Raw genomic sequence first — 27,264 nt, forward strand, 5'->3', positions numbered from 1 at the left:
CCAATTTTCTTATGATTATTTAAATTTTAGAACAATATGTCGCTGTTATAGAAAAATATATTGTTATTGTGGAACTAATATAGCGCTATGTTTATATTTTTATAAAATTAAAGTTAATAAATATATTTTTGTTATTTAATTATGTGAATCCGTGGTCCTAAACCGATCTAATCCGTATTCAAATGAATTGATTCAGATTTACTCCATAATTTAAACGAATTAGATTGATTCCAATTTTTTAAAAACCGTAAATACCAATCCGATCTAATTCGAACCGTACTCACCCCTCCCCAAAACAAAGTGAATATAATTCTGTTAAAATTGAGTTTATTGTATTTTTACAAACGTCAAGTGAGCAAGCGTAATTTATCCAAAAATGTTTGATGTCTTGCTATCGCAGTGTAGAAGTAGGAACCATTCATTTGGGGAGATAAGGATTGAGGTGGCCCACTGAAACTTGCATCGAATTTTCGGTGGTGAGGTGAATAGGGGTTTTAAAATCAAATCCGTTCAAGATAGTGAATTGAGAAAGTTTCTCCTTCAATTTTGAAAAGCACGCGAGGCAATCCAGTGCGTCGGAGCCTATCTAAGCCGTCATCATAAGGTTTTAGTCTTACTGTTGTTCTTACAGTTACGCTACTATTTGGGGTTTCTGGGATTTGGCTTTTGGAATTGGCTTAGATTGTTTGATTTCATGTTTAACACCTATTTATTCAAGGTCTTTTTCTGTAGACAACTTCTGGATTTTAACATTCTATTCTATTCTATTCTCTCTCTCTCTCTCTCTCTCTCTCTCTCTCTCTCCGTGTATGTGTGTGTGTGTGTGATAAAGACAGCTGGTCATGGCTTCGAATTCGCAAAAGGATATTCCGACCTCTTGCAGTCCCGGTAAGATGAGTGATTCCTTGATGGAGGCATACCTGTTAGCTTGCGTATGAAATCCATGATTTCCTTTTTATTTCTTTTTATTTTTATTTTTATTTTTTAGATAAAATATTTTAAGATTTGCTTGAGTTTTACTTTTATCATGACTCTGCGATTTGGATTTCCTTGCGATGAACCAACCAACATGTGCATGTTGGAACTTGATTATTTACTGTTTATGATACTGGGTTTAAATTATTTGTCACCGTCTACCACAGTTGGTCTTCTTTGATTGACACTCAAAAGTTGTTTTGCTACTCTTCTCAATATTTCTGATGGAGATTAAAGATGATATATAAGGTCCTGCTAAGGGCTGTCAATGAGTAGCACATAATGCTAAAATATTTATAATTCCGATACATATTTCACATATCCTAAAACACTTTCACATATTTTTATATATTTCTATATTCTTTTTAAAAAGGGTTGTTTTTAGCATTTTCCATGATATAATACTTAAAATGATCAAATTCCTTAGGAGATAATAATGGAAGGTTGTGCTAGTGAATGGTCATTGGAGGTGGTGGATAGACAACTGTAAAAGGGAACAAATTTTTATTTATTTATTTGTGTGTGTGTTTTTGTGTGTCTGTCAGATGAAATATAACCTTCGCTGTTATGAGGAGAACAATTTGAAACAAACCATATCTGCTGCACCCTTGAAATCTATGACCCTATAAAATGATTAGAGAGCCAATACAAGCAATATTATGGATCTCAAAATCTGCAATTTTGTATTTACACTTCGTTGTGCCTGCTGGAGCAAGGCATAAGGCACTGCAGTTGATATAGGATGAAGCCTAGTAAAGGTTAGAGAGCCAACAATATAATTTTGGTTTGTTGACACTTTGTTGTGTCTGCTGGATCATTGGAAGCTATCTGTTGAGGAAACTGGGCCTTATTTGTCTTCATTAGATCTACATTAATTCCTTTCCCATGCCAATGATTCTCTGATGAGCCAGCCAGTTTTAGGGAAAGGGAAGTAAGATTCACTCATGGCATATGCAATGTTACTAGATCTCAATCTAGCCACAATGCTACAATAATATGATGATGACATAAGTAGGCCTTCATGGTGTTTTCTGTAAGAGCACATTCCTAGCAATTCCTTGATAATTTTGTGGTGTTTGGAATGAGGAAATATCAAAAGGAGAAAAAAAGAAGGGGGGAGAGGGGGGGGGGGGGGGGAGGGGAGAATTTCAACAAAGAGGAAATCAAGAAAAGGGCTCAGGGGAGGGAGAAAAGTGGGTGAGAGAGAGAGAGAGAGAGAGGTGTTAATGGGAACTCAATTGTTATTGATAAGTCAAAGAATATTGGAAAAAGAAGAGAGATGATGGGAGACAAGGATGGAATGAGGATGAGAGAGATAGCACTTGTGAGGGCTACAAAATGGGTAAGTTAGTTGATATGGGATGGAGCCTAATAAAGGTTTCCCTATGATTAGGTATGGAATGTATGGTGGCTAGGCCTTTAACATATAGTGCTTATGGTGGAAAAGTTAAGATTATGGTTCAAGGATGGATTTAGACTTGAAAAGGTTTAGGGCTTTCTAGGGTGAACAATCAAATAGGTAAGCTTGTTGGATTTTCAAGACAGAAGGGGTTTATCAAGGATTTCAGGGATATTATAATAGGGTAACTAGGGATTTAGATTCAGGGATGAACTAGGGTCTTAGAATGGTTGGTTGTGGCTACAAATATTGGCTATTAGTATTGAAAAGTGAAATAAGGAATAAGAAGAAAAAGAAGGTTAGTAATCTTGTAATCTCTGTAAGCCTTAGTTGCAAAAAGCAGGAGCGAGAGTGTGAACACATAGAAGTTTCTTAAGTTAGGAACACCTCAGGAGCGCTTATGTATTATATAGAGGCCATGTTTGTTTGGGCGGATTGGATTAGATTGGATTAGCATTCCCATAACTAATAGTCCTAGGATTACAAATCCTTTTAGATTGTGTATCCTATCCTATGTTTGGATTAAGTTAGGATTATAAGAACTGAGTAACAATCCAGACTTTGACTTAGTCTTTCAATTTATATCCCACCCCTTCTGTGGGATTGAATAGTTCATCATATGTGAGATACCATATCCGGATGGGGTGTTAGTCCGTATTTCAATTGTTTAACCAAATATCGGATTAATAATTTTATTAGACTATTAATCCAATCCTAAGCTCATGTCCATCCAAACAAACATGACCATAATGTAAAATAATTAAAAAAATATAGCAAGGCATATATTTTGGCTTATTTAAATATATCAATTTATCAAAATCAAATATATAATACGTGTTCTTGTTAATTATTTTATATACATTTATTTTTTTATTCATAGTATATATATTTATTATTTTTGAGTTGGTCAACACAACGGCCACATGGGATAATAATTGGTGATCTGGATTCTTTATGTATTTGTGCAATGCACATTTTGCAATACAAGGCACAATCAACTTTTTACAATACAGAATCAGTTGGATTCTATTACTTGCCAAAGAAGAGTCAAATCAAAATTCACCTTGTATAATATGATATTCATTTATAATATATAATATATAGTCTCAAGTTTAATACTCTTTAGTTTCCTTGTACAAAGAAAAAGCTTAGAGAGAGAGAGAGAGAGAGAGAGAGAGAGAGGGAAGTCATGATTTTGGCAATCACAAGACCAGATCAGGTTCTTCTCTCCCTCTCTCAGTCAATGTCTCTTTTGATTTTCACCATCGATCCCATCTTAGATAGAAACGCGATTCTCTCTCAAAAGAAACGGCATTTGTTTGCATGATTCCTGCTACTAAGCTCTAAGCCCCTAAGATTTTGTGCAGGTCTAATCTACAAGAAATCATTGGGGTCTCATCATTGAACAAAAGCAAAAATCTTTGGAGAATTCCATTAATCAACTTGTCTAATTACAAAGAACTTATTTATTATTGCTATCCTACTAGGATTTCCTCATTCCAACTACAATAAGTTTTCTTAAACCAAATTTAAAACTAAAATAATTGAAAACAAGCAAGGACTAGCAAATAACAAACCAAACAACTTTGGAACCTACACATGAGGCTCCGCTAACCATTTTCGAACCAACTTTGGAACTAACCGTGTAACACTAACCATTTCCAACCATAGATCTCTTTACACGTTATCCAAACATATACTCGTCCCTAACCTCTCATTTTTTTTTACAGCTCCCATCTCTCTCTTTGGTGTCTTTCACCACCATAGATGAGGATGATGGGGTGGTGGTGTGAATAAACGCCATTTTTTTGTCCTTTTTTTTCTTGAATTTGAGTTTTGTGGTTTTGGTCAGCCAAATGGGTTGAAATTGGTGAAATTAGTCATATTCGGCTTTAATTATCCAAACAGTCTTAATATGTTCGACTACCAAAGGCCGAAAAATTTTGGTTTGTTCGGCAAACCAGAGCCAAATAGAGCTTCAACTCCATTTTTTCAAATAGTATCAAATTACATCAAAATAATAGAAAACTACACCAAACATCTCTAAAACACCAAAATCTTTTATATAATTTATTTACAATTATCATATATATGTTTTAACTATGAGCTCTCTCTCTCTATGGGGGTGTTTGGCAAGAGTTTCTTTTGGCTAAAATAGCCAATAAAGACAAAAAAAGTTGAAATAACTAATAAGATAAAGTGTCACATCCTACACATCAATCAATCACTTTTTCTCTCACAACTATCTATTTAACTACAAAAAAATTCACAAATCATCCCAATCACAACTTTTTTTCATCTCATAAAATAGCCAGAAAGCCAAAAAATTAACTAAAATAGCCAAGTTCCCTAATGAGGCCTATATATAGTTGGGTTAATTACACTTCATCTCCCAATGGTTTAGCTCGAATACATATTACCCTCTCAAGGTTTAAAAATTTACACTTAACCTCCATGTAGTCTGGAGTTAAGTGCCAAGTCTAACTCCATTAATGATTTTTCTAAAAAGTTTATATTGTCCTTATTTATTTCCCTAATTTTAATTTCCATGCCACTTCAACATTTACTGTGGGCTTAATTTAATGAACTGTCCATTGTAGACTTAAAGCGGATGTTGATAATCACTTTTTGAACTATCCATTGTTGGTCTTTGAAGCGTAATGGGCAGAGTTTCTTGTGTTGTCAATTGTGGCCTTTGAGGGACATGAACAATCGTTTGTGGACTTAAATTAATAGTCACTAGTTGGTAAATTAGAAAAAAATTATTTTAAACTTTGGATGATGCAGGACAGCGCTGTAAGGGCTGTTCTGGGGCTATGAAAGTGCTGAAATTTAAGAAAGAAAGAATGAAAGGAGGAGAAGAAGAGAGGTCCAGGAATCACTCTTTGAATCTCTTAGGCATTACACCTAGGATTTGATTGCATCACACAATCTATAAGAAAGCTTCAAAGCTCTTAAAATTCTCTAAAATATTAAGTTTATCGAATTGTTAAGTCTATAAGAGACTTAATAAACCAACTAGAACAAAAAAAAAGAAAAATAAACTATTATAATATCTTTGACTTTTAAAACTAATTTAAGACCAAATAAGAAACAAAAATAAAGACTAATTAAATAACTTGACCCACAAGATGACCCATGGGCGACCCATACAATCTATGTCAGTAAATATAAAATTACCAAAATACCCATAACCTTGAACATCCTAAAAAACATAAATGTAATAATAATATAAGACTCTAATAATACTAGAAATATAATTATAGAAGATTTCTATCAGTTTCTCTATGAAATCATGCCAATGTCCAAGTATATCATCACTTCCATGAATTTAGCCTTCCTTGAGTTTCTTATACTCTGTCTCCCTTGGTTAGAAAAAACTCGACCTCGAGTTTTGAAGTGTTGAAGTATAAGCATTTACAAGTTTTGAAATTGCATCCACGACTTCATGTTAAAATATTTATGTTGTCGCCACCTTTTCTTTGTTAGAGATAGGAACAAAAATTTTGAGAAATTGATCTTGTCCTTCATGATACTAAATATGTCAAGAATGACAAAATCAATAGAAGGAATTGAAACATTCTTGAATTGATCCAAATATTGAGCTGCAAAATTCATTCCATGCATTTTGTTCTTGTTTGGCTTTGTTGGAGAGAAGTCTGGCTCTGTACCAGCAGCTTGCTCTTGAGACTCTTGAGCAACAATTTTTATAGGGGATTGTTGGATTTATTTTGAATCATCAATAACTGTTTTTTCATTCTTCAAAATTTGGTCATCTTTTCCTATGGAAAAAGTTTGCTTGTCATCCACAAAATCTATCTTGTAACACGCAGAATTTGGGTTGACAAATTTCTTCAAAGTTGGTGCCCCTTGGGGTGTTTTTGATTCATCAATCAGATTATTTTTTTCCCTTATAATATGAGTGTTTACGACTTTTTGTTGGGCTGCTCGTTTTTCCAAAGAATTAAGCCGAACTTGAAAACTATCTAATTACTCGACAATTTTAAAAAGAATTTGATCTCTTTGGTTTTTAGAAAATATTCATCTTTTGAGAGATCTTCAAGGATGCATAGACATGTTTCGAAACTTGCACAAAAAAATAAGATCTTTCGCTTTGATACCAAAATTGATGCAAGATAGTGTTGTAAGGGCTGTTCTGTGGCTGTGAAAGTGCTGAAATTTAAGAAAGAGAGAAAGGAGGAGGAGAAGATAAGTTTGTGAATCACTCCTAAAATCTCTTAGGCATCACACCTAGGGTTTGATTGCATCACACAAACCATAAGAAAGCTTCAAAACTTAAAAAATTCTCTAAAATATTAAGTCTATCGAATTAATGGCATTACATGACTTTATATAGAACTAAAAGACTTCCTAAACCAATTAAAATAAAAAAATGAAATTATTATAATATTTTTGACTTCTAAAACTAATTTAAGACCAAACAAAAATAAAAACAAAGACTATTTAAATAACTTGACCCACAAGACGATCCATGGGCGACCCATACAACCTATGTCAGTAAATATAAAATTACCAAAATACCCATAACCTTAAAAATCCTAGAAAACATAAAAATAATAATAAAATAAGACTCTAATAATGCTAGAAACATAATTATAGAAAAAAATTTATTAGTTTCTCTATGACATCATGCCAATGTCCAAGTATCATCACTTCTATGAATTTAGCCTTCCGTGAATTTCTTATACTCTGGATCATTGGATCATAGAGTATTGTTCATATTTGACCACATTGGAGAAAAACCTTATGGGCTTTTGGATCATAAAGTATTCTTCATTTTTTTACCACTTTGGTTGTAATACACAGACTTTATGGGCCTTTGGAAAAATTGTAATTTCTTATAATGAAAATCTGTGGGTTATAAAAATAAACTTGTTGGGCTGTCAAATTCATTCATTTTTTTTTTAAATAAAAAAAAATAACAAACCACCCACAAAGATCTTACTAAGAATCTTACTTGACTAAAAGTTCAAAACCAATTTGAATTTAGAAACCCACAAGATACATAAAAAGAAATCCTACTTGATAAGAAACTGAAAAAAGAGAAACAGCATCAAGAAAGGTCTTGTTAGTGGTTGATAAACTGTGATTGTGGTTTTCTTTAGGAAGTCTCATAGCTGTGACGCTTAACAGAAAAAGAAAACCTCATTCTAAAATGGAAATATCCTACTGAGGCCAAAAGGAGAGACTCACCCAGGTGATGCCAATCCTTGATAACAAGAACACGAGCACCTGACTAAGAGGGAGAAGGGTCTTAAACGGAGAAAAGGAAGTAGTGCACTAACAGGGAAATAGAGAAGTCCGCCCTCCTTCTTAGCCCTATAGCTGACTCCATCTAAAATACAATAGGGACAGTTGTTTCTGGCTGCTTGTTTTGTATCTTGACACTTTCGGAGATTGAGATTTGATTTGTTTTTCATCGAAAACGAAGAAAGCCAAGGATGGCCTATTGTAAACACTCTTGCCTCTTGTCAAAACTCGAACCTGTGCTTAATGATTGATCTTGCAATACCAGCGCTATTCTAGAATTTTTTATTTTATTATTATTTATCTTTTTTATTTCTAGTTTGTGATTTGTATTTTGTACATATTGATTATGACTTCATTTGTAATCTTTTATTTTGATAAGAAAGCTCATTTGGAATAATTTAATGTTGACTTGTTTAAGCTCATGAACATGTTATTCTTGCATATATTACTCTTCTTAGATGAAAAGATTGTTACAACAGAGAGCAAAAGTCCAGAGTCAGAATCATCCTCTGTGGACACACAGACAGGACAAAGAAGACCAACCTCTGCAGGAGCTGGGTTTGCTGCAAATCCTTTTGATTTCTCAGCTATGACTGGCCTACTTAATGTAATTTATTTATTTTTTAATCTCGTTATTTAGATGAATTTGTCACTTGTATAGTTGCATATTTAGTTTAACAAAATTTTATCCTATGTTGATGCATATGTAATCTTTGGTTGCCCACTCGACAATTTGGAAAAGAAAGGGTTTCAACTAGATATTACATATAACAAAATAATCAACCAACACCCTTTCTCTTACATATAACAAAATAATCTACCAACACCCTTTCTCTTTCAAGAATTTTCAACTAGTCTATACTATCATTGTTGCCTAAAAAAAGATTTTATTGTAAAATTCATTTAATTTCTCTTTTTTATTACTTCTAACTGTTGATTGTATGACAAATATAGGACCCTAGCATTAAAGAATTAGCTGAACAGATATCAAAGGATCCTGCATTTAACCAGATGGCGGAGCAGCTCCAAAAGACTTTTCATGGCGCAGCAGCTGAAGATGATATCCCTCAATTTGATACGCAACAGTACTACTCAACCATGCAACAGGTTATGCAGAATCCCCAATTTATGACGATGGCTGAGCGCCTTGGTAATGCATTGATGCAGGTATGTATAAACTTCTTATATATTGTCATTTTATCTATTTAAGAGATAATAAAAGGTTAGCAGCTGGTGGTCAAAACTTGTCATATCTTCTCACAGGATCCATCAATGTCCAGCATGCTTGACAGCCTGACTAATCCTTCTCACAAAGACCAACTTGAAGAACGAATGGTGCGCATCAAAGAAGATCCAGCTTTGAAACCTATCTTAGAGGAGATAGAAACAGGAGGTCCAGCTGCAATGATGAGGTCAGAAATATTAATTTAAGATTGTATTTTCACCAATTTTTAGCTCTATTTATTATTACCTCACTATCATAAATGATATATGATATGATTGTATGACCTTGTAAATCTTTTCTAGTTTTATCATTATCTAGCTATTTTTTGTTTTTACATCACCAGTATAATGATATATGATATGATTTTATGCACTTCTATATCTTCTTTTACATTATCAATATTGTATGCTAAGAAGTAAGAAGCATGGACAAGAAATGTGACACGACGGACACACTAAAACTACAATTTTAAAAAATTGTTTGACACGACACATGGGGGAGACACAAGTTTTATATATTTATAATATGTTATATATATATATATATATATGAATATATCATTCAAATATAATGAAAAATACAAAATAACGCTAATTCATATAGATCTATATTGTTTTCTTCTATCATTGTATCCAAAGTTGTTTTGTTCAAACTCATAATTAGTATCATGTGTATTGATGGACAAGTGTGTCCCCAAGAGTCTGAAGTGTGCCCACGTCTAGAAATAAAATAATAATACGACTGATAAGACATGTTTAGATGAGTGTCTGACATGGACATACAACCTTCTGAAAAGTGTCCATGCTTCTTAGATTTGATGTTATACAACATCATATGTTTCATATAGAATATGATAATGTGCATTGCACCTTTGATGATTACCATAGAGCACATCGTGTGATGCACATTTTACATGTAAAAAAAAGGGACATGAACTGCATGTGGTAGTTTATTTTGGTTATTTGAATACTGTCTTAAATTATACTATATGATCAAAATAACTGATGCCCAGGTCACTCTACGTTACTTCTGCATCCATTAAAACAGATTTCTTTTATTCAAGTTTCCAGATATTTATATATCTCATAGATTGTAGTGAGAATGAACGTCATCGTATATCTCCCTCTCACTCTTTCTTTCAAACCTTCAAGGGAAAGTTCATATCACTTATGTTTTAATTTATTATTTAAAAGCATTAATGAAAATTTGATGTCTAAGCTTAGATTTAATGAACCTAGAATTTGGCTGTTGGAATTTGAAACCCAAAAAAAGGGATACAAAGACAATGGCCAACAATAATTTGTAGTTCTTTTGAAACTCTTTGTTTGTTTTACTTTATTAGAAAAATGGGAAAGAAATGCACTTGTTGAAGATGTGACACTTTTTTAACTGAAGATTTTTGTCTTTATTTTACTTTTTTACTTTCTTTATTTCCCTTTTTTTTTTTTTTTTGCCTCACTATTGTTTTGAAAATTTATTTGTGTTGTCTAGGTACTGGAATGATAAAGATGTTCTACAGAAGTTGAGTGAAGCAATGGGTGTTGCAGTCACAGGAGACGCCGCTACCTCCACTGAAAATTCTGGGCCAGATGAAGCAGAAGAGCCAGGAAATGATGATGAATCCATTGTTCATCACACTGCCAGTGTTGGTGATGTGGAGGTATTCAGTGTTTGCTATTACTGTTCTTTGTTACCATCTGGTCCTTGATGAAGTACTTTTCTTGAACTCTTCCGGTCCCTAATTTGTGAAACAGCAGTTTTAATCTGTACCAAGTGGGGAGGGTGAGGAGTGGACGAAAATTTGACCTGGTTGATTATCTTAATTTGCTTGGTCAGATTCAGTTTCATGTACAAGGGCTAGGTAAAATAGAATAAAAATAAGTGGGGTTTTAAGCTGAAGGGTATACTTGTGCACATTTTCCCATCAATTTGCATATTTTGGCAATTAAAGAATTCTTGTATTTAGTTGTGCCATTTAGAAATTAAAAAATGACTTTTATTGACTTTTGTGGTTCGGGTGACCATATTGGCGGGGAAAGTAATTGTGAATGGACAAAAATTCTTTCCATATTGAACACACCATTGGTCTTGAGGAATGTTTGCCTTGGCAGTAGGGGGAAGCTTCTAAATACACACCTTAAATATCTCTGTACACCCACTACATGCATTGTTATTCTTATACCTTAGGGAGAAATTCTTGTACAAATGAGTGTAGAGAGATATTTTTAACTGGATTTAGAATCATAACATGTACTTTTTTGTATGAACATACGATAACATTGACAAATAAATACATCATAAATTCAGAAAGCCTATAATTCTTGGTGGCTAGTAAACTATGCTGCGTCAGTTGGTACCAAACAGCATTATACACGTGCCCTAGATGGTTTCCTGCTCATTTTGAGGATTCCAAATTTTTAATAATCTCTATCTCGCTGAGTAGCTCCTTGATAAATGCAAGAAATTATTGACCGTCTTAGAAGGCCCTCAGTTGGAAATTATGCACTATTTGGTGTCACGGGGTTGTAGTTAATTACTTTAAATGGCATTCTTCAGTGAAGTTAATTTTCAATGGAAGCATAAAATAAACATGTTTGTGAAATCTTAACTTTGGTATCACTTTTAAAACTTGTGGATAAGTCGACAAAAATTCAAGCGAAGTGTGTGCGAGGTAAACAACCAATGCTTGGAAAATGACTCTTACGTTTTCAGTTGGGAATTATTTCTTATTTTTATTTTTTTTGATAAATAACCAAACTTTGTAAGATTCAATTTGGAATTATCCCGTGATGGATAGAATTATTTGGTATATTTACTGATAGACAGCTTCCTTGCCATCATCATTTTTTTATAATATACTTAATTAAGATGAAGTGAATTTGTTTCATAAGCACTGTGTTTCATTTGTAGTTAATATACAAGGCAAGTTTTCACAAGTTTTACCTTGTGCAATTAATAGGGTTTGAAGAGTGCATTGGCCTCTGGTGCTGATAAAGATGAAGAGGATTCAGAGGGAAGGACAGCATTGCATTTTGCATGTGGATATGGTGAGGTATGATAGCCTTTTGAAGTGAAGCCTTTATATTTTTGTTGTGTTTTTGCCTGCATATTACTCTGTTTTTTTTATGTTCTTTGGTGATAGATTCTATTCAATTAGTTGGGTGTGCATGCTGACTTGTACTGATTAAGTTTTAGCACTGTATTTCTTAAAAATAACAGAAAGCAGGGATAGGTTATTCATTATGCTGACTGCCAGTAGGTTCTTACCCCTGATGTATCACACATTTTTTTTCTCTCTTTTGTAATTCAATTGCTACAATCAATGGGGCCACAATGGATGCACTACTAATATACTAGCTTTGAAACTCCTGTGAGCAAGTGGGCCCTAGCTTTTATAATAAACTTGTAGCCATAGTCTCTAATTCTTTTTAAGCATGGTGCTTCTCAACTTGGTACTGGTGTTGTAGTGGTGTCTTTACCGCTGAAAGTGTGCTAATATTTGGTTTGAGTTGAGAGGACAAAAAAAGGTTAGTTACACTTTTGGTCCCTAAAGTATGTCTTTTCTAATGATTTCCAACATTTCAACTGTGGCAATTTGTAAATGGCTTTTTTTCAAAAAAAAAATAAATAAAAAAAGGGGTAATTGTTTGTTAAGAAAATACCCCTAATTTTGATGACTAATACAAACGGCATCAATGATAGAGACGTTTTTTCTACAAATTTTATACTTTGGGTATGAAATCGACACAATTGAAATGTTATGGACTAAAATGATATAATGCGTACTTGTAAGGGACACATTTATTTATTTATTTTTATAAATAAGAAGATTCTACTAAGATGAGCCACTAAGGGGGTGTCACCTATTTACAAAGTATTAAGGAACTATACACAAAAGCATCACTCAAAGGTCTCTAGAAAATCCAAAAATTGAGTCAAGGACAGTTCATCCCTCCTGAAAAACGAACTATACAAAAGTTAACTCTTTTAAAATTGATTCTTTACTGTGAAAGTTTTTCTATTCCTTTCTCCCCAAATGATCCATGTGATTGGAAATGGGTTTAAGAACCAAGTCTTCTTCCTCCCCTCAAGAACCCCTCTCCCAGAGCAAAGAAAATTCCCCACTTCATTAAAGGATATCCACACCACACCAAACAAGAGGAGTTAAGGACCATAGCGTCCACACCACCTCACAATGGAAAAGAAGGTGACTTAACACTTTCTGCATCCCACTTGCACATGCACTTGCCTTCTTTTAATCAAATTAAATGTTTAAGTGGTGACGATTTTACCATGAGCCACACTCCAAACAAAGAAAGCCACCTTAGACGGAGAGTATGCTATACCTAATGAGAGTAGCTCGACCATGATTGAATACGATTTTGAGCATTTGAGATGAAGCAGAAGAAGGTGGCCTTAGTGACTGTCTAAGAAAAAGGACAGCCCCAAAGAGGACATTCTTTTGGCATATCTTAAGTGCTTTGATAACATTCATTCATCAATTACTTTCTTAAAAAAGGTCTGCGGTTGATATAAAAGAGATTTGCCTTTTTACTGGATATTGAATATGCCCAATGGCTGTGTTACATGGACTTGGCTGTTTGGGGCGAAGTACCCGTGTCAACACGACATGACATGGGTGTGGGATCTGTGTCGGAATTGCCTTCTCTCTCTTGGATGTGATCAAAAAGGAAGAATGAGGTTGAGATACTTACTTCGATGTTTGGGTTCAAGATCTGGATTTGTTGAATCATAGCTTCATTGACGATTGAATGTCCTCTAGTTGGTCCTATTTATAAACTATGTTCAACAATAAAAACTTAGGCCTTTTAGTGTTTTGTATCTGGCCAACATCTCTATTAATAACATGGGCTGTTATATGGCTTATCCATATGATTGATCATAAAAATCAAACCAAATCTTAAGTCCTGTCGAATGGGGTCGGCTAATCCATATGATTGATCATATTTATAAAAAAATCGTTGTGACAACTTTTTTTTTTTTTTTGATAAATGTTGGTACAACTTTTTTTTAACTCATCTTCGTATAATAAATATATTTTAAAAAAATAACTATTTAACGTATCCCATATCCGTATCGATATCCAAATTTGGATTCATATTTACGTATCCTCAATTTTTAGTTTTGAGGTGTTCGACTCCTAGATACGCACCCACAGCCGATGCCCGCACCCTAGTCCGTGTAACATAGCCCTATGGAACATGATTGGAAATTTTAATATGGAAGGATAAATTTACATAAATGTTTAGTTTTGAAATTTTAGTACCTAAATATTACTACACTACTAACTTAGCACTAAAACTTTTCATTTCTTAATTTTTAGTTGTATCAAAAAGTTACTTCAACATGACAAGGATCAATGCTTGCAGCGGTTATCAAATTTTCCATGCATACCCAAGCCTATAGAGCATTATGAACTGGAAATATGAGGTGTGAAAATTATAGAACTTTCAATGACAAGCTTCTTTTTTCCTCTCTTTCCTATTTGACATTATGTATGTGAGACCCTAATCCCACTCCCACATAGGAAGAAGAGAAGACCTGGGCAAGTATTAAGTTATAACCCCCAGGCACTTCCACAATTGGCTTACCTTTTGTGCTAGAAGGATCCAGGGTTACAAATAGTATCATGGCTGACCTCTTCGTGATGGATGGGGCCACATGTGAGGCTTCGTGTCACCCGTGATGTATGGGTGCACGTGGGGACACGTGGCAACAGTGTGGTGGGCCCTGTGAGACCCTAATCCTACATCAGAAGAAGAGGTAAACCTGGGGCGAGTTTATAATTCTAGGCACCTACCCCACCACAATTGGCTAGCCTTTTGTGCTAGAAAGACCCGGGGCATTACAATATGTTCTTGGTGTTGGTGAACTATCTAGTATGGAACAACGAATAGGACATACAACTTTTGGTTGGGTTGTACATAGTTTAGATTAATGTGCCATTAGACAATCTACATAAAAAATTGAAATATATATCATGTGCTTATGTGGAGGTCCACTCACATGCTTCATCTCCATGATTGCATAGAATAGATACAGATAGATTAGAGAAAATCAAGAGACAAACTAGAGGGAGAATATTAGGAGTGAGATATAAAGACCAAAAAGAGAGTTAAATATAAAATATAAAGAGAAAGGTTGAGATAGAAAGAAACCATTGAATTGAAAGCTTCTAGAGAGATGTAGATATAGAACAGTCTAGAGGAAGGCTGTAGAGAAATTGAAAGGAGGCCAGCAAAGAGACAAATCTATGGGTAATAACTTGGGGAAATTACCAATCGGTGGTAATCTATAAAAATTATTACACATTAATGAATTTTTTTTTAATTTTAATTATTAATATTTATAATGTTTATCACTTTTTTGTAATTATTTTTTCTGAGCTCCACTGGCAGGTTATGTCCCCTAATAACTTTGTGCGCAACACTTATTTCACATTTGAAAATGGATCATGAAGTTTTGGAGCTGAAGAGTGAATTTTTAACAAATGGATTTTTTTGTAGTGCCTTTCCTTTCCATTTGAATCTAACACACTTCTTGTGGTCCGCTTTAAATGCCAGCCCTACTGATGTAGTAGAATAAGTGCCCATGTATGATTAGGTGGCCTATTAGTTGTAGCATAGTTGTATTCTATAAATAAGTGATGTATTACCATTGTACTTAGTTTTTCGGATTAAAGAATATACATTGTGATTGGAGTAGAGCTTGGTTTCTCTCTAGCCCTTAGGGTTTACCCCTAATTGGGGCATTTGTCTTCTCTCTCTCAATTTGTTCCTTGATTTGCATTTGGGTTGCATCATCCACCCCTACAGGAAAAGGGCCCTATTTTGTGAACATTGGCAGAACATACTTGGGCTTCACTCTCAATCTCATTTCTTGAACTGGCCTAGGAATTACCGGAAGAATAATAATAGCCATTTAAATGGGGTTAAGAAACACATAACAAAAACATTGCATGGTTCACACACAAAATGTTATTGTTAGAATCTTAGCAAAAACAACCCAAATGGTTCAGTAGAATGACATAGATTGCATCAAATTGGATTTTCCCAAACATTAACCAAAAAGGGTACCCACATCAAAAACCCAAGAAGAGTATTAAAACCAAAACTAGAATTCTTTCATTTGGATACAAGTTGTTGATGGTTTTGCTCCAAAATGTTTTTTGCAATGCCGAACACCTATCCCTATTTTGATGCCAAAAATCCTTATAATATTTTTTTGTGGAGAGCAAGCCCAAATCCTTGTGCAACAGGGAATAAAAAATCAATAATCCTCCTTCCACAAATGAATAAATTGCTTTATTAAATCACGAACTCGAGACCAAGATGCTAGCAGATCTATTGTGCTTTATGTAGCCATTGAGTGCAAATTCATCATCTTAAATGGGTGTTTTAGGAAAATGGACATGCAACATGTGTCACGTTGACGCAACAATTTTAAAAAAAATTACAGGACATGACACATGGGGTCACGTGCAAAATATATGATTCTATATATTTATTGTTATATATGAAATATTTCGTTCAAATATTATTTAAAAAATGCAACATTACGCTAATTTCTACAGTTTGAAGGAGGAATGATTTTATAATTCTACATTGTTTTTCTTTTATCACTAGATCCCAAAGCTATTTTTTTCAAACTAGTGTTTCATGTGTATCTTGGCAAAGTACACGTCACTAAGTGTCTGAAATGTGTTTGGATCTGAAAAAATTAAAAACCAATAGAATACATTTGGATGTATGTCCAATACATGTTGGGAAGTGTTTGTTAGTGTCTGACTCCATGCTGCTTAGGTGGAAAATGGTGGTCATCACATTGGATTTTTGGTAAAATGTTGCCTCCACACCTTGTTTTCATTTGTGATGAGGGTCCCTCTTATTTTTTTTTGTATAAAAAAATGATAACAGAACACTGTAAGTAGCTAAGCTGATCTACTCTTTTTTTGTTAAGCAGGTGGGTTGTACTTATCCAGGGTTTACCCTGGGTCTCACCGTAGGTGGGCTCAGGGGGTTCCTCGTAATAATTAAAAGAACAAAAACAAAAGTAAGCTGATCTACTTGATTTCATCACAGGTCAAGTGCGCACAAATCCTCCTTGAGGCTGGAGCAATGGTGGATGCTTTGGATAAGAATAAGAACACTGCGCTTCATTATGCTGCTGGTTATGGCAGGAAGGAGTGTGTAGCACTTCTGCTGGAACATGGTGCTGCTGTGTAAGTCGACCTCTGTGATCTAAATTTTCCTGCTGTCGTCGTCATTATTTTTACTTGCTCGGTTTACACGTTCTTTGTTTTTTTCTTTTATTCCCATGCTTTCATTGCTGCAGTACTCTCCAGAATTTGGATGGTAAAACTCCCCTCGATGTTGCCAAGCTGAACAACCAGCATGATGTACTGAAATTGCTAGAGAAGGATGCTTTCCTATAAGCCAAGAGGCTTGTTGTGTACGTTGGGCCCTTTTTCCATGTTATAGAATGTTATTCTGTTGGATAAAACCTGTTTGATGAGCTCAGGGATATTGTCATCCAACTTTGTGCTTTGTCTATGTTATGTTTTCTGCTGCCTGATTGCTTACGTCTCAGTATTTTTTTTTTTTTCCTCAAGTTAGACAAACAATCCCTTCCCTTTGACATTTTATATTCGTGGGGGATGGATTTTATGACATGCCATTTGCGAAATACCCAAATTCGTGGGGATGGATGAAACACTTCATCACGTGTTCTTAGTTCACAGTCAGGATCATTACGGTGGTACATGCTAGCTATTCTCACCTTTGCCATCCGTTAGTTGATTATCAATATGTGGATATGGCCCTTCTCCAGTGAATTGTAATGCAATTTCAGTATAAAAAAAAAAAAAAAAATCAAGTTCCACTATGCTGACAAAATAAAAATTCAATTTTGTTTAGTCAATAATTGCACTGATTTACAATAAAAGTTAGTGAAATTTGATTTCACTGGAGAGTCGTTGAAAAATTCACTGGCAACCCGGGGTAATCATCAGTGGTGGTTGGAGGCAGGAGGGTAATAAAATTACATTAAAATGTATTTTTGTCTAGAAATGTTTTTTCGTTAAGATAACAAATGCATTTTAGTTGTCCTTATTAAACCAGTAAAATTTAAAACAAATAAGCAAGTTCATGTGCAAAGAAATTACTAAAAAATATATGAAGCTGCATTAGCCTAATAAAACTTATTGGAGATGTCTTCATTTAAAGATATAAAATTAGGCCCCCAGTTTTCTCACTAGTTAATTAAAGTACAATTGTGAAAGTGTTGACCTTACAACATTGCGGCTAATAATCTCTTGTATAATTATATTTTAATTGATTAAATCTTACATTACTATGTGGTAGCATAATAAGACCTCATTTGGGAAAAGGTTAATTTAGTAATTTTTTGGCTATTTGGTTAAAATATGAGCTAAAAAAAATTAGTATGTTTGGGATAATTTTTTGACTTTTTACAAAAAGATGTATAAAAAGTAGAGAGAAAAGAGAATCTTCGACTTTTTGGTATGAGTTGTTGGCTTTTTGACTAATTTAGTAACTTTTTAACTTTTTAGCTAAAAAATTCGGTTGCCAAACGAGGCCTAAGACTTATTGGACATATCCTCATTTACTAATAAGCTTATTAGGCCGCAACTTTTCACTAGACAATTAAAGTATAATTGCAAATAGAGCTGCAAACATATTGAGTTAAGCCAAGCTTTACTCAATTCAAGCTTGACTCGTTTGTTATTGAACTCGTTTATTAAATTCGAACTTGGCTCAATAACTAACTGGGTTCGAATTCGGTTCAACTTGTTAATATTAATGAAATTTGAACTCGACTCGACTCGACAATATTTTTTTATTATTTATATATTATTTAATATATAAATAATATATTTATTATATAATTTAAATAAAAATAAACGAATCGATCATATTCGAATTCGAGTTCAGTTAGTTTACTGAACAAATCCAACTGAACAAAGCCAGCTAGCTCGATGCATTCTGCAATCCTAATTGCAAAAGCGATATTCTTCATTGGGCAATAATTTTTCATTAGTCAATTGAAGTGAAAATTGTGAAAGCAAAAATGCTAAGTTGACTATTTGCTTTTATTGTTTGTATTTATCATATAATAAATATGACACATTTAAATATTAACATGTATGTAGAGTCTATTATATCAATGACACTAAAATGTGCCAACATTAAATAATAAATATGAAATATATGAAGAGCCTATTATATTAATAATAATAAAATGTATAGTAACAAATGATAAATGTGGAGTCTAACATTTTCGTAGGTCTTTTTTGTTTTAGCTTGAAGGGGGTGAGATTGGATTAACAATGAAAAAATTGGTCTAAAATTCCTATCTAACTTTTAGTACGAGGAAAGATCTATAATAATATTTTTTTATGCCTAAGGTCTCTCAATGTTATTTTAATTTATAAAATACCTATTTTACACTTCCTTATAATATACGTGGTTTTCAATTTTGAAAACTGAAGATTCCGTTACTATTTTTGTAGGAGATTACTTTTGGGATGAACTTGGAGATGGAGATTTTGATGATGCAGATTTTCGTGAAGATTTTACAGGAATTTTGTAGTCATGTAGAAGTTGATTTTCATTGATCATGTAGAAGTTGAAGTCGTGTTAAAGCTCGGATTTCCAGTGGAGTTGAATCAGGTAAGTTTAATAATCAGTGTAAGTTTTTGATTTCTCATTTGATTTGTATTTAAAGACTCCAATTTCAGAGAAGTTTTTGTGGTATATTTTGAATTAGGTTTTTGTTTTCAGTTTTGATCAATGTGAGAGAAAAACCAGCTTAGTGTAGTTTTTTTTTTTTTTCATTCTTTGTTATTGACAATGGAGTTGATTTTGATTTTTGGGGTTGATTTTTCGTTCTCTGTTACATGTTTATCAATGATAAGTTTTGTTCTTTGTGTTTAGAGATTGGCTCTGTTTTTCTGCACTTTCCTAAGTTTTGTACTCTGTTTTTTTTTTTTTTTTTTTTTGCACTTTTCTTTGTATTCCAGAGAAAATTGTATGTTAGTTATTATAATCCAACGAAAATCACAGATAAAATTGTAAGCTTCTAATCCAGTGAAAATCACAGAGAAAATTATAATTTCATAACAGATCTTCTCGGTGATTTTTGTCAGTGATTGTGTTTAATAGTTAGTATTAATTTTGTCTGTGATTTTCTCTAGACTCATTAATTTTCTCTGTGAGTTTCTATGGACTCATTAATTTTCTTTGTGATTTTATTTTTGTTATCTTAAAGGTGAATATAAGTTCATAAATTTCTCTAGATTTTGATTTGAGTCCAATACTGCACAATCACACAAAGAGAATTGTAAGCTTGTAGTCCAGTGAAAATCACAGAGAAGCTTATAATTTCATAACAAACCTTCTGTGTGATTTTTTGTCTATGATTGTATTTAATAGTTAGCATTAAATTTCTCTATGATTTTCTCTAGATTCATTAATTTTCTCTGTGATTGATTAATTTTTATCTTGAAGGTGTATTTAAGTTTGTAAATTTCTCTGCACTTTTATTTGAGTCCAGAGAAAATTATAAGCTTGTTATTATAATCCAGAGAAAATTATAATTATTAGAAATTTCTCTAGACTTTTATGTTGTTCTTGTGAAGTGTTTTTATATTGAACAAGTTATTTTTCGTATTTTTTCTTTCAGTTTAGATGGGCAGTGCAGTGTTGTTGTTATGCAAATATAGGAATGATACTATTGTCATTAATGTTTCATGCGAATTGAATTTTGAAGAATTGGTTGACATTTTGTGTAAAACATGGAAGAATTTGAAACATGAGACGATGTGTATTTCATATTCTATTGTGGGCCATCCGAGTTATATGGTTTGAAATAATATTGATTTTCTAAATATGTTGAGGGTCGTTTGTGCATGTGGTGTTGATATAGTTGATGTTTCAGTTATTAGATGCAGTACTTTTGATCGAGAGGATGAAGTGGGGTCTAATTGAGTAGATGTTGTGCATGGTGAATGTGATAGGCTCGTGGATATTGAAAGGAATTCACTCTCTACGTTTTGTTCTCACTAAGAAAACGTGTTATTGTCAGCTGGTTAGCGAAATAATATTACGAGTGTTAGACAAAAGTTTGAGGTGGTGTGGTTGAGTTCCATACTGTTTTATGCAAATATGCTATTAAGGTTGGTTTTCAGTTTACGTATGTTAAAAATAACAAGCTGAGGGTTACGGTAGAATGTGCATATAAGGAATCAAGGGGATGTATGTGGCGTGTACATGCTTCAGTTGAAAAAACAAATGGGTTCTTTTACATAAGAACTTTGAACAATGAACATACATGTGGTGTGGCGGTTCGTACTAGTAAACATGGTAGGATGACTTCCAGCTTAGTTTCTGGGCTAATACTTGAAAAGGTAAGTGCAAAACCTTTAACTCGTCCAGTGGATGTTGTTAAAGAAATGAAAAACAAGTATGAGGTCTCAATCAATTATAACTGTGGTTGGTTAGGGGTTGAAAAAGTAAAATATAGTACATATGGGGATTCTTGTTTGTCATTCGATCAATTACGATGGTATTTTGATGAGGCATTGAAGAACAATCCAAGTAGTCGTTTTGAGTTAGATTTTGAAGATAACAAGCGTTTTAAAAGAGCGTTTGTGGCTTTTCATGCATGCGTTGTTGGTTTCAAATATTGTCAGTCATTGTTGTTTCTTGATGGAACATTTTTGAAACGATGATACAAAAGAGTTATGCTTGCTGCGATAGAGAAAGATGGGGATGAAGGTAATTGTAAATATATCTAATTTTCTCTAAGTATGCGAATTTTCTATACATGCGAGAATTGAGTGAATTTTCTATTTTTGTGGTTATGCTTTGTGATTTTTCTCGGACACTTTGAATTTTCTTTGGAGGTGGGCCATTATGTGAATTTTCTCTACATTTAGTCAATGTGTGAATTTTCTCTAGATATGCCACTCTGTGAATTTTCTTTGGAGTTGATGACTAAGTGATTTTTCTCTAGATGTTGCTACTGTGTAAATTTTCAGTAAATTTTCTCTAGATGTTGCCACTGTGTGAATTTTCTCTAGATTTGGTCACTAAGTAAATTTTCTCTAGATGTTGTCACTATATGAATTTTCTCTAGATGTTGCCACTGTGTGAATTTTCTCTGGATTTGGCCACTGTGTGAATTTTCTCTGGATTTTGACAATGTCAAATTTCTCTGGTTGTTTATTGTTCTAATTTTCTTTGCATGTGTATATCTAATATGTTTGTTCCTGTTTGTTTTGTAAGTTTTTTTCCTATAGCTTTTGTTGTTGTTGATGCTAAGAATAAGACAATTGGTGTTTGTTCCTTGAACATTTATGTGAATTATTGGGATCGAAGAGGGTGATCAGTTTCATTTCAGATGGACATTGTGGTACTGTGGAAGGAATTGCTAGGTTTTTCCCTAATTGCTATCATGGATTTTGTCTTGAACATCTAAAGAGAAATTTGAGGGATAGGTTATCATGTGGAAACACAAATTTGGTTAGGGAGACGATTGTGTCTAAGTTTTCAGAATGTGCATATGCGCCAACAAAGGCATCATTCCATTTCAAGTTAAATGAATTAAAAAGTGAGAGATGAGACATTGTGAGTGTTTTCTTGGGAGTTTACCATATGAAAATTGGAGTGATGCATATTTTGAGGAGAAACGTTATGGTGAAATGTATTCAAATGTTGCTGAGTCATTCAATTCATGGATATGAGAAGCTCGGCACTTGCCAATAACAAATTTGGTGGACATGATATGGTCGCAAATCATGAATATGAGGTCTAATAGGAGGATGCTTTCTAGTAAATGGAATAAAGTTCTCTATCCTCGTATGGATAGTGTGTTGGAGAAGGCTTTCTTGGATGGGAGGACATGGAATGTGAGTTTATCATCTGATAATGTGTTTGAAGTGAATTGTTTTCCTTCGATTATGGTTGATCTTGGGTTGAGAACTTGTTCATGTTGAAAATGGGAAATAAATGGGTATCCACGTCAACATGTTGTTACTGTAATTTTTAGGAGTGGAAAGAATTTGAATTCATTTGTTGAACCATTTTTTCATCCTGATATGTATGGTCAAGCATACTCGTTTTCAATTGGCCTAGTTCCAACTATTGAAAAACCTATGTGTAACATTGATGATGCTATGATTTTACCTCCATTGAATAAGAGACCAACTGGGAGGCCAAAGATAAATAAATTGCTTCTACTGGAGAGTTTAAAAGGGTGATGAAGTGTAGTCGATGTGAGAGTATTGGTCGTCATAATAAGAGGACATGCAAGGAACTTTTGTGTAGCTTTCTTTTCGTGCTCCTTTCGGATACGATAGCCCTACAGTTCGGACTCCTGTGGTTCTGAATCTAATTTCACAAGTGCAATGTGAAATATATAAACACAAATGAGTCCAAATTCGGCAATTCTTTTGAAAAATCGATTTTGAATCAAAAATGTCAAAAATGGACTGCATTGCCAGATTTCAGAGTCGCCACCTAAATATTTTTGAAAAATTTAGGAAATCCGTGACTCGTACCAAATGCCACTTATCCATCATCACCAAAGTGCCTTGGCTTGGGAGCTTAGGTATGAGAGGGGTAGGTCATGAATTGAGCAACCCACTCACCTAATCAAAGATTGGCCTCTACTAATCATGATGTGATTCTTATTTACATTATATGCTCTTGTTCCTATTATTAGGCTATCTTTGCTAAGTGATGCACACAAGTATAGACTAATTTATAAAAATTGGAACACTTTGATTTCATGTATGTTTTGAAAAGCGTTTTGAATATGTACCACTTAAAAAAGTGATCTCATATGTACATTCATCATTCAAGCAATTAGCCTTCATTCACAGGCATCCAAACAGGTATATCAATTAAGTACCTAGCCTCATGGTATTTATGCTTGATATGGCAACAATCACATGCATGTAATATGCTAAAGCAATAAATGCTCACCTAATACTCCAAGGCAAGCCAAAGAAGATAAAATAATTAGAAGAATGCATGATCCTAAACAATGTAAATTACTAATGCAACACATGCAAAGATACAACTACTAGGCTCGACTACTAGCATGGCATGTGGATTAATTTGATAGCACGCAGTTAAGCACATATTCAAATGAAGAATGTGAAATAACCACAAAGTTAGAATGATCATAAGTGAGTAAATAAAAGGGAGAAAAAAATAGGGATTGGAAAACATACACGCATTATTACATATTTGCCCTCATACAAGAGGGTCTGAATAAATGTCCTAGCTAATTACCGAATTAACTAACTATTACAATACCAAAATGAATTAACTACACTAGCTAATTATTACAAATTAGAATTGAACTAACTAATTAGTTACAATACGGAATTAATTAACTAGGTAATTGATTATTACAAGTTCACTACTTTAAGTACAACATAATACTATTAAACATAATTTTAACAGGCCCCGAGAAACGAGGGATGGCTTATACATGAATGCGAATTTTTACCCGAAAATGCCTCTGTTCTGCTGCCATAATAGTTCTATTGTACAGTCAGAAAATTGAACTGTTTTTACCCCAGCCTCTACTTTGTTCTGCCATGAGAATGGCATTGCTGGCCTAAAATGAGGTGGCCGGCTGGCCACTAGTTTTGGGTTCTCCCCTGCTACAATAGAAAAGAAACAGAACACAAACAGAGTATTTTCAAGAGATGTTTGTCCACCATGCCTATCATTATCATTAAATAGATCAAATGAGGGATAGGCTTGATTCGTAAGCCATCAATCGACGTAAATTCATTGCGTGATGACTTATGAATTAAGGGACAAAATCTCAATAAATGACAATGAAAGACCCACAAACCTCCTCTCTATCATGGAATTGATCAAGGGAAGTGCTAGACCTTAAATCTTGAGCCATTATCATCACTAAAGAATATGAAATGGTTCAAGACTCAAAGGGTTCAACTAACGTCTGATTGAACCCCAAACTTGATTTTATTATCTTATTCCATTTTAGCCCAATTTTATGGTCTCTTTTAATTGCCTTTCCATTCTTTAGTCATTTTAGTCCAAGAATGATAGTTAAGTCCACTAAATGGAGAGAAGTGCCAAACAAGAAATTGTTTTGAACATGAGAGAGAGGTAATGCCCTAGTAATGAACCTCCGAAGAGATTAAATCATTTAGCATTGAACGGTCTCTTTCTCAAGCATAAACAACACTCGGTTGAAACAACTCTTAAAGAAATAAAAAAAGCCAAGAAATGAGGGAGGCTGCAGATGTGATTATATGTGAACATAAGTATGGAAAGTATGAAATAAATGTTATCAACTCAAATAGGTTGGTGTCTAATGCCTAAACCACCAAACCTATGAGGACAATTATACTACAAGCATGCTATACAAAACACAAATGAAATAAACACACTAAAATAGTCCTAAAATAGCTAAAAACAGTGCTGGAAATAACATTGAAAAGCTTGAAAAAGTTAGCTAAAACAATGGAGAAATGGAGTTAGCAAGCAAGCCTAAGGAGGGGTGGCTAACCCCTCCATTCTTGGGACCTCAAAACAACATTTTCAGTCTCTGAAAACTTCTGAAAACTTCTGAAAAATAGTGGTAAAAAGATGGAAAAAAGTTAAAAAAAAGATAGGAAACACAAGGGTAAAAGCTTAGAAAATGAGGTTCAAAGAAGGGTGGTTAACCCTTCACTTTTGATAGCTTTAAGCCACAAGTTTCAGCCCATAAAAATAGTCCAAAAATAGTATAAAAATAGCAAAAAAAGAGAAGGAAGAAGTAGTGTAAAGATAATCAAAATTATACCTCTTGAAGAGGAGTAACTATTTTGTTCACAAACCAAAAACTATTCGCTCTCAAGGGCTGAGATTTGAGCTCAATAACCTCAGCAAGAAGAGCCAAATTTTTGGTTTAGAAAGTGTAGAGAGAGTGTGAAGGTTGGAAGATAGAGAAAGAGAGTGCAATACAAGTTTTGGAGTCTTTGGAATTTTTTTCTAACCTAAAATCAAGAGGGTTGGTCTTGTATATATAGAAAAACAGCTTCTCATGTCGTAAATATCTATATAGAGAGAGCTGGTGCAAGGCATGCACATGGGGGGACAGCTGACATCAAAATATCTGCCTTTTGGGACACCTGGCCCGCTGGCTGGCCAAGGACTTGTACGGCCAACCACAAAAATCTATTTTCAAACCCGATTTCAAACGAGTATATCTCCTTCATCCGAACTCGATTTTAGGTGATTCTTGAGTCTAATTTGAAGCCCCGGAAGTCTACTTTCCAATAGTGGTAGCCCCACATATAATACAAAGACATATGCCTAATTTGGTAAAGGTTGCTCATTTCTATCTTAACAGATTGATGCCCAACTTCAAACGGCCATATCTCCCTCATTTGAACTCGGTTTTAGGTGATTCCGAAGTCTAAATTGAAGCCCTAGAAGTCTAATTTCCAATAGTGGTGTCTTCACATATAAATTATAAGTTTAAAAAAAGATATGTATAATTTAGTGAAGGTTGTTCATTTCTTTCTTAACGGTTTGATGCCCAACCTTTCTCCCAACTAGTCTTCTTCCAACCCCTCCTATTTCCTTCAAATACAAACCTATAAATAAGATGTTTTTTAATATTTTTCAAATATTTCACCTCCCTTGTATTTATTTACACTTTGTCCTTACTCGGTTTACCGAAAAGTGCAATATTTTAAACAAAATGTGAGCCTCGGAATATCGTAGAAACATTTGGAAAAATATTTTGAAAAATAGGGTTTTAAGGTCTAAAATAGTTTTGGTCAAAATGAGGTGTAAGGTTGGGATTAGAAACTCAAAAATTGAAGCCTTTTGCTGAAGAACTTGAACAATTGTACAGCGTCACTTTTCATCATCGAGTGATCAGCGTGAGGCGCCCAAGTCCTAAGAGCTGTCAAAAATGAGGTGTGTAAACTTTGTTAAATAGTTAAGGATAACACATTTTATTGATTGAATAATACATTTAAGGATGTTAGAGAATCTTATTACAAAAATAACGTGTCTGTTGTGCATTATGTTTAGTATTTTCTCTGAAATTTTTTCTACAATTTCTGAATCAATGCACTTGTGTTTTTGAACCATACTTTGGGCAGTGTGTTTATAATACCAGTCAAATTAATCCAGAGAAATTTTTCAGTAGCAGAGAAAATTACTTTGTGTATTTTGTTTTTTGAAATGTACTTTTGGACAATGTATATAATAGCAATCAAATTCATCCAGAGAAATTTTTCAATAGCAAAGAAAATTACTTTTTATATTGTGTTTTTAGAAACATACTTTGGGAGTGCCTTTATAATACC

The 27,264-nt window shown here is 33.8% G+C and overlaps 1 protein-coding gene across 5 annotated transcripts; it reads left to right on the plus strand.

Moving 5' to 3' along the window:
* Nucleotides 1-292: 292 nt before the first annotated feature.
* LOC114311913 (ankyrin repeat domain-containing protein 2B-like) lies at nucleotides 293-17,472 on the plus strand. Of its 5 annotated transcripts, none has more exons than XM_082913699.1 (9): nucleotides 293-604; nucleotides 833-888; nucleotides 8,104-8,252; nucleotides 8,600-8,812; nucleotides 8,909-9,057; nucleotides 10,362-10,530; nucleotides 11,830-11,922; nucleotides 16,973-17,112; nucleotides 17,226-17,472. In XM_082913699.1, exons 2-9 carry the CDS (start codon nucleotides 843-845, stop codon nucleotides 17,323-17,325), a joined length of 1,059 nt encoding a protein of 352 aa, XP_082769825.1. In that variant the 5' UTR covers nucleotides 293-604; nucleotides 833-842; the 3' UTR covers nucleotides 17,326-17,472. The 5 variants fall into 5 exon arrangements, with proteins under 5 accessions (XP_082769825.1, XP_082769828.1, XP_082769826.1 ...); XM_082913702.1 differs by having other exon boundaries at nucleotides 8,125-8,252; XM_082913700.1 differs by having other exon boundaries at nucleotides 294-604; nucleotides 837-888.
* Nucleotides 17,473-27,264: the final 9,792 nt, after the last annotated feature.

The sequence above is a fragment of the Camellia sinensis genome, chromosome 2 (assembly GCF_055761805.1).
Source record: "Camellia sinensis isolate YWXY chromosome 2, ASM5576180v1, whole genome shotgun sequence".
NCBI classification, from domain to species: domain Eukaryota; kingdom Viridiplantae; phylum Streptophyta; class Magnoliopsida; order Ericales; family Theaceae; genus Camellia; species Camellia sinensis.

Excerpts from the sequence above, each read along its gene's own strand:
- LOC114311913 (XM_082913699.1), top strand. The coding sequence starts at position 843 with ATGGCTTCGAATTCGCAAAAGGATATTCCGACCTCTTGCAGTCCCG. Across the intron at positions 8,813-8,908 it reads TTGGTAATGCATTGATGCAG|GATCCATCAATGTCCAGCAT; the intron begins GTATGTATAAAC and ends ATCTTCTCACAG. Across the intron at positions 17,113-17,225 it reads CTGGAACATGGTGCTGCTGT|TACTCTCCAGAATTTGGATG; the intron begins GTAAGTCGACCT and ends TCATTGCTGCAG.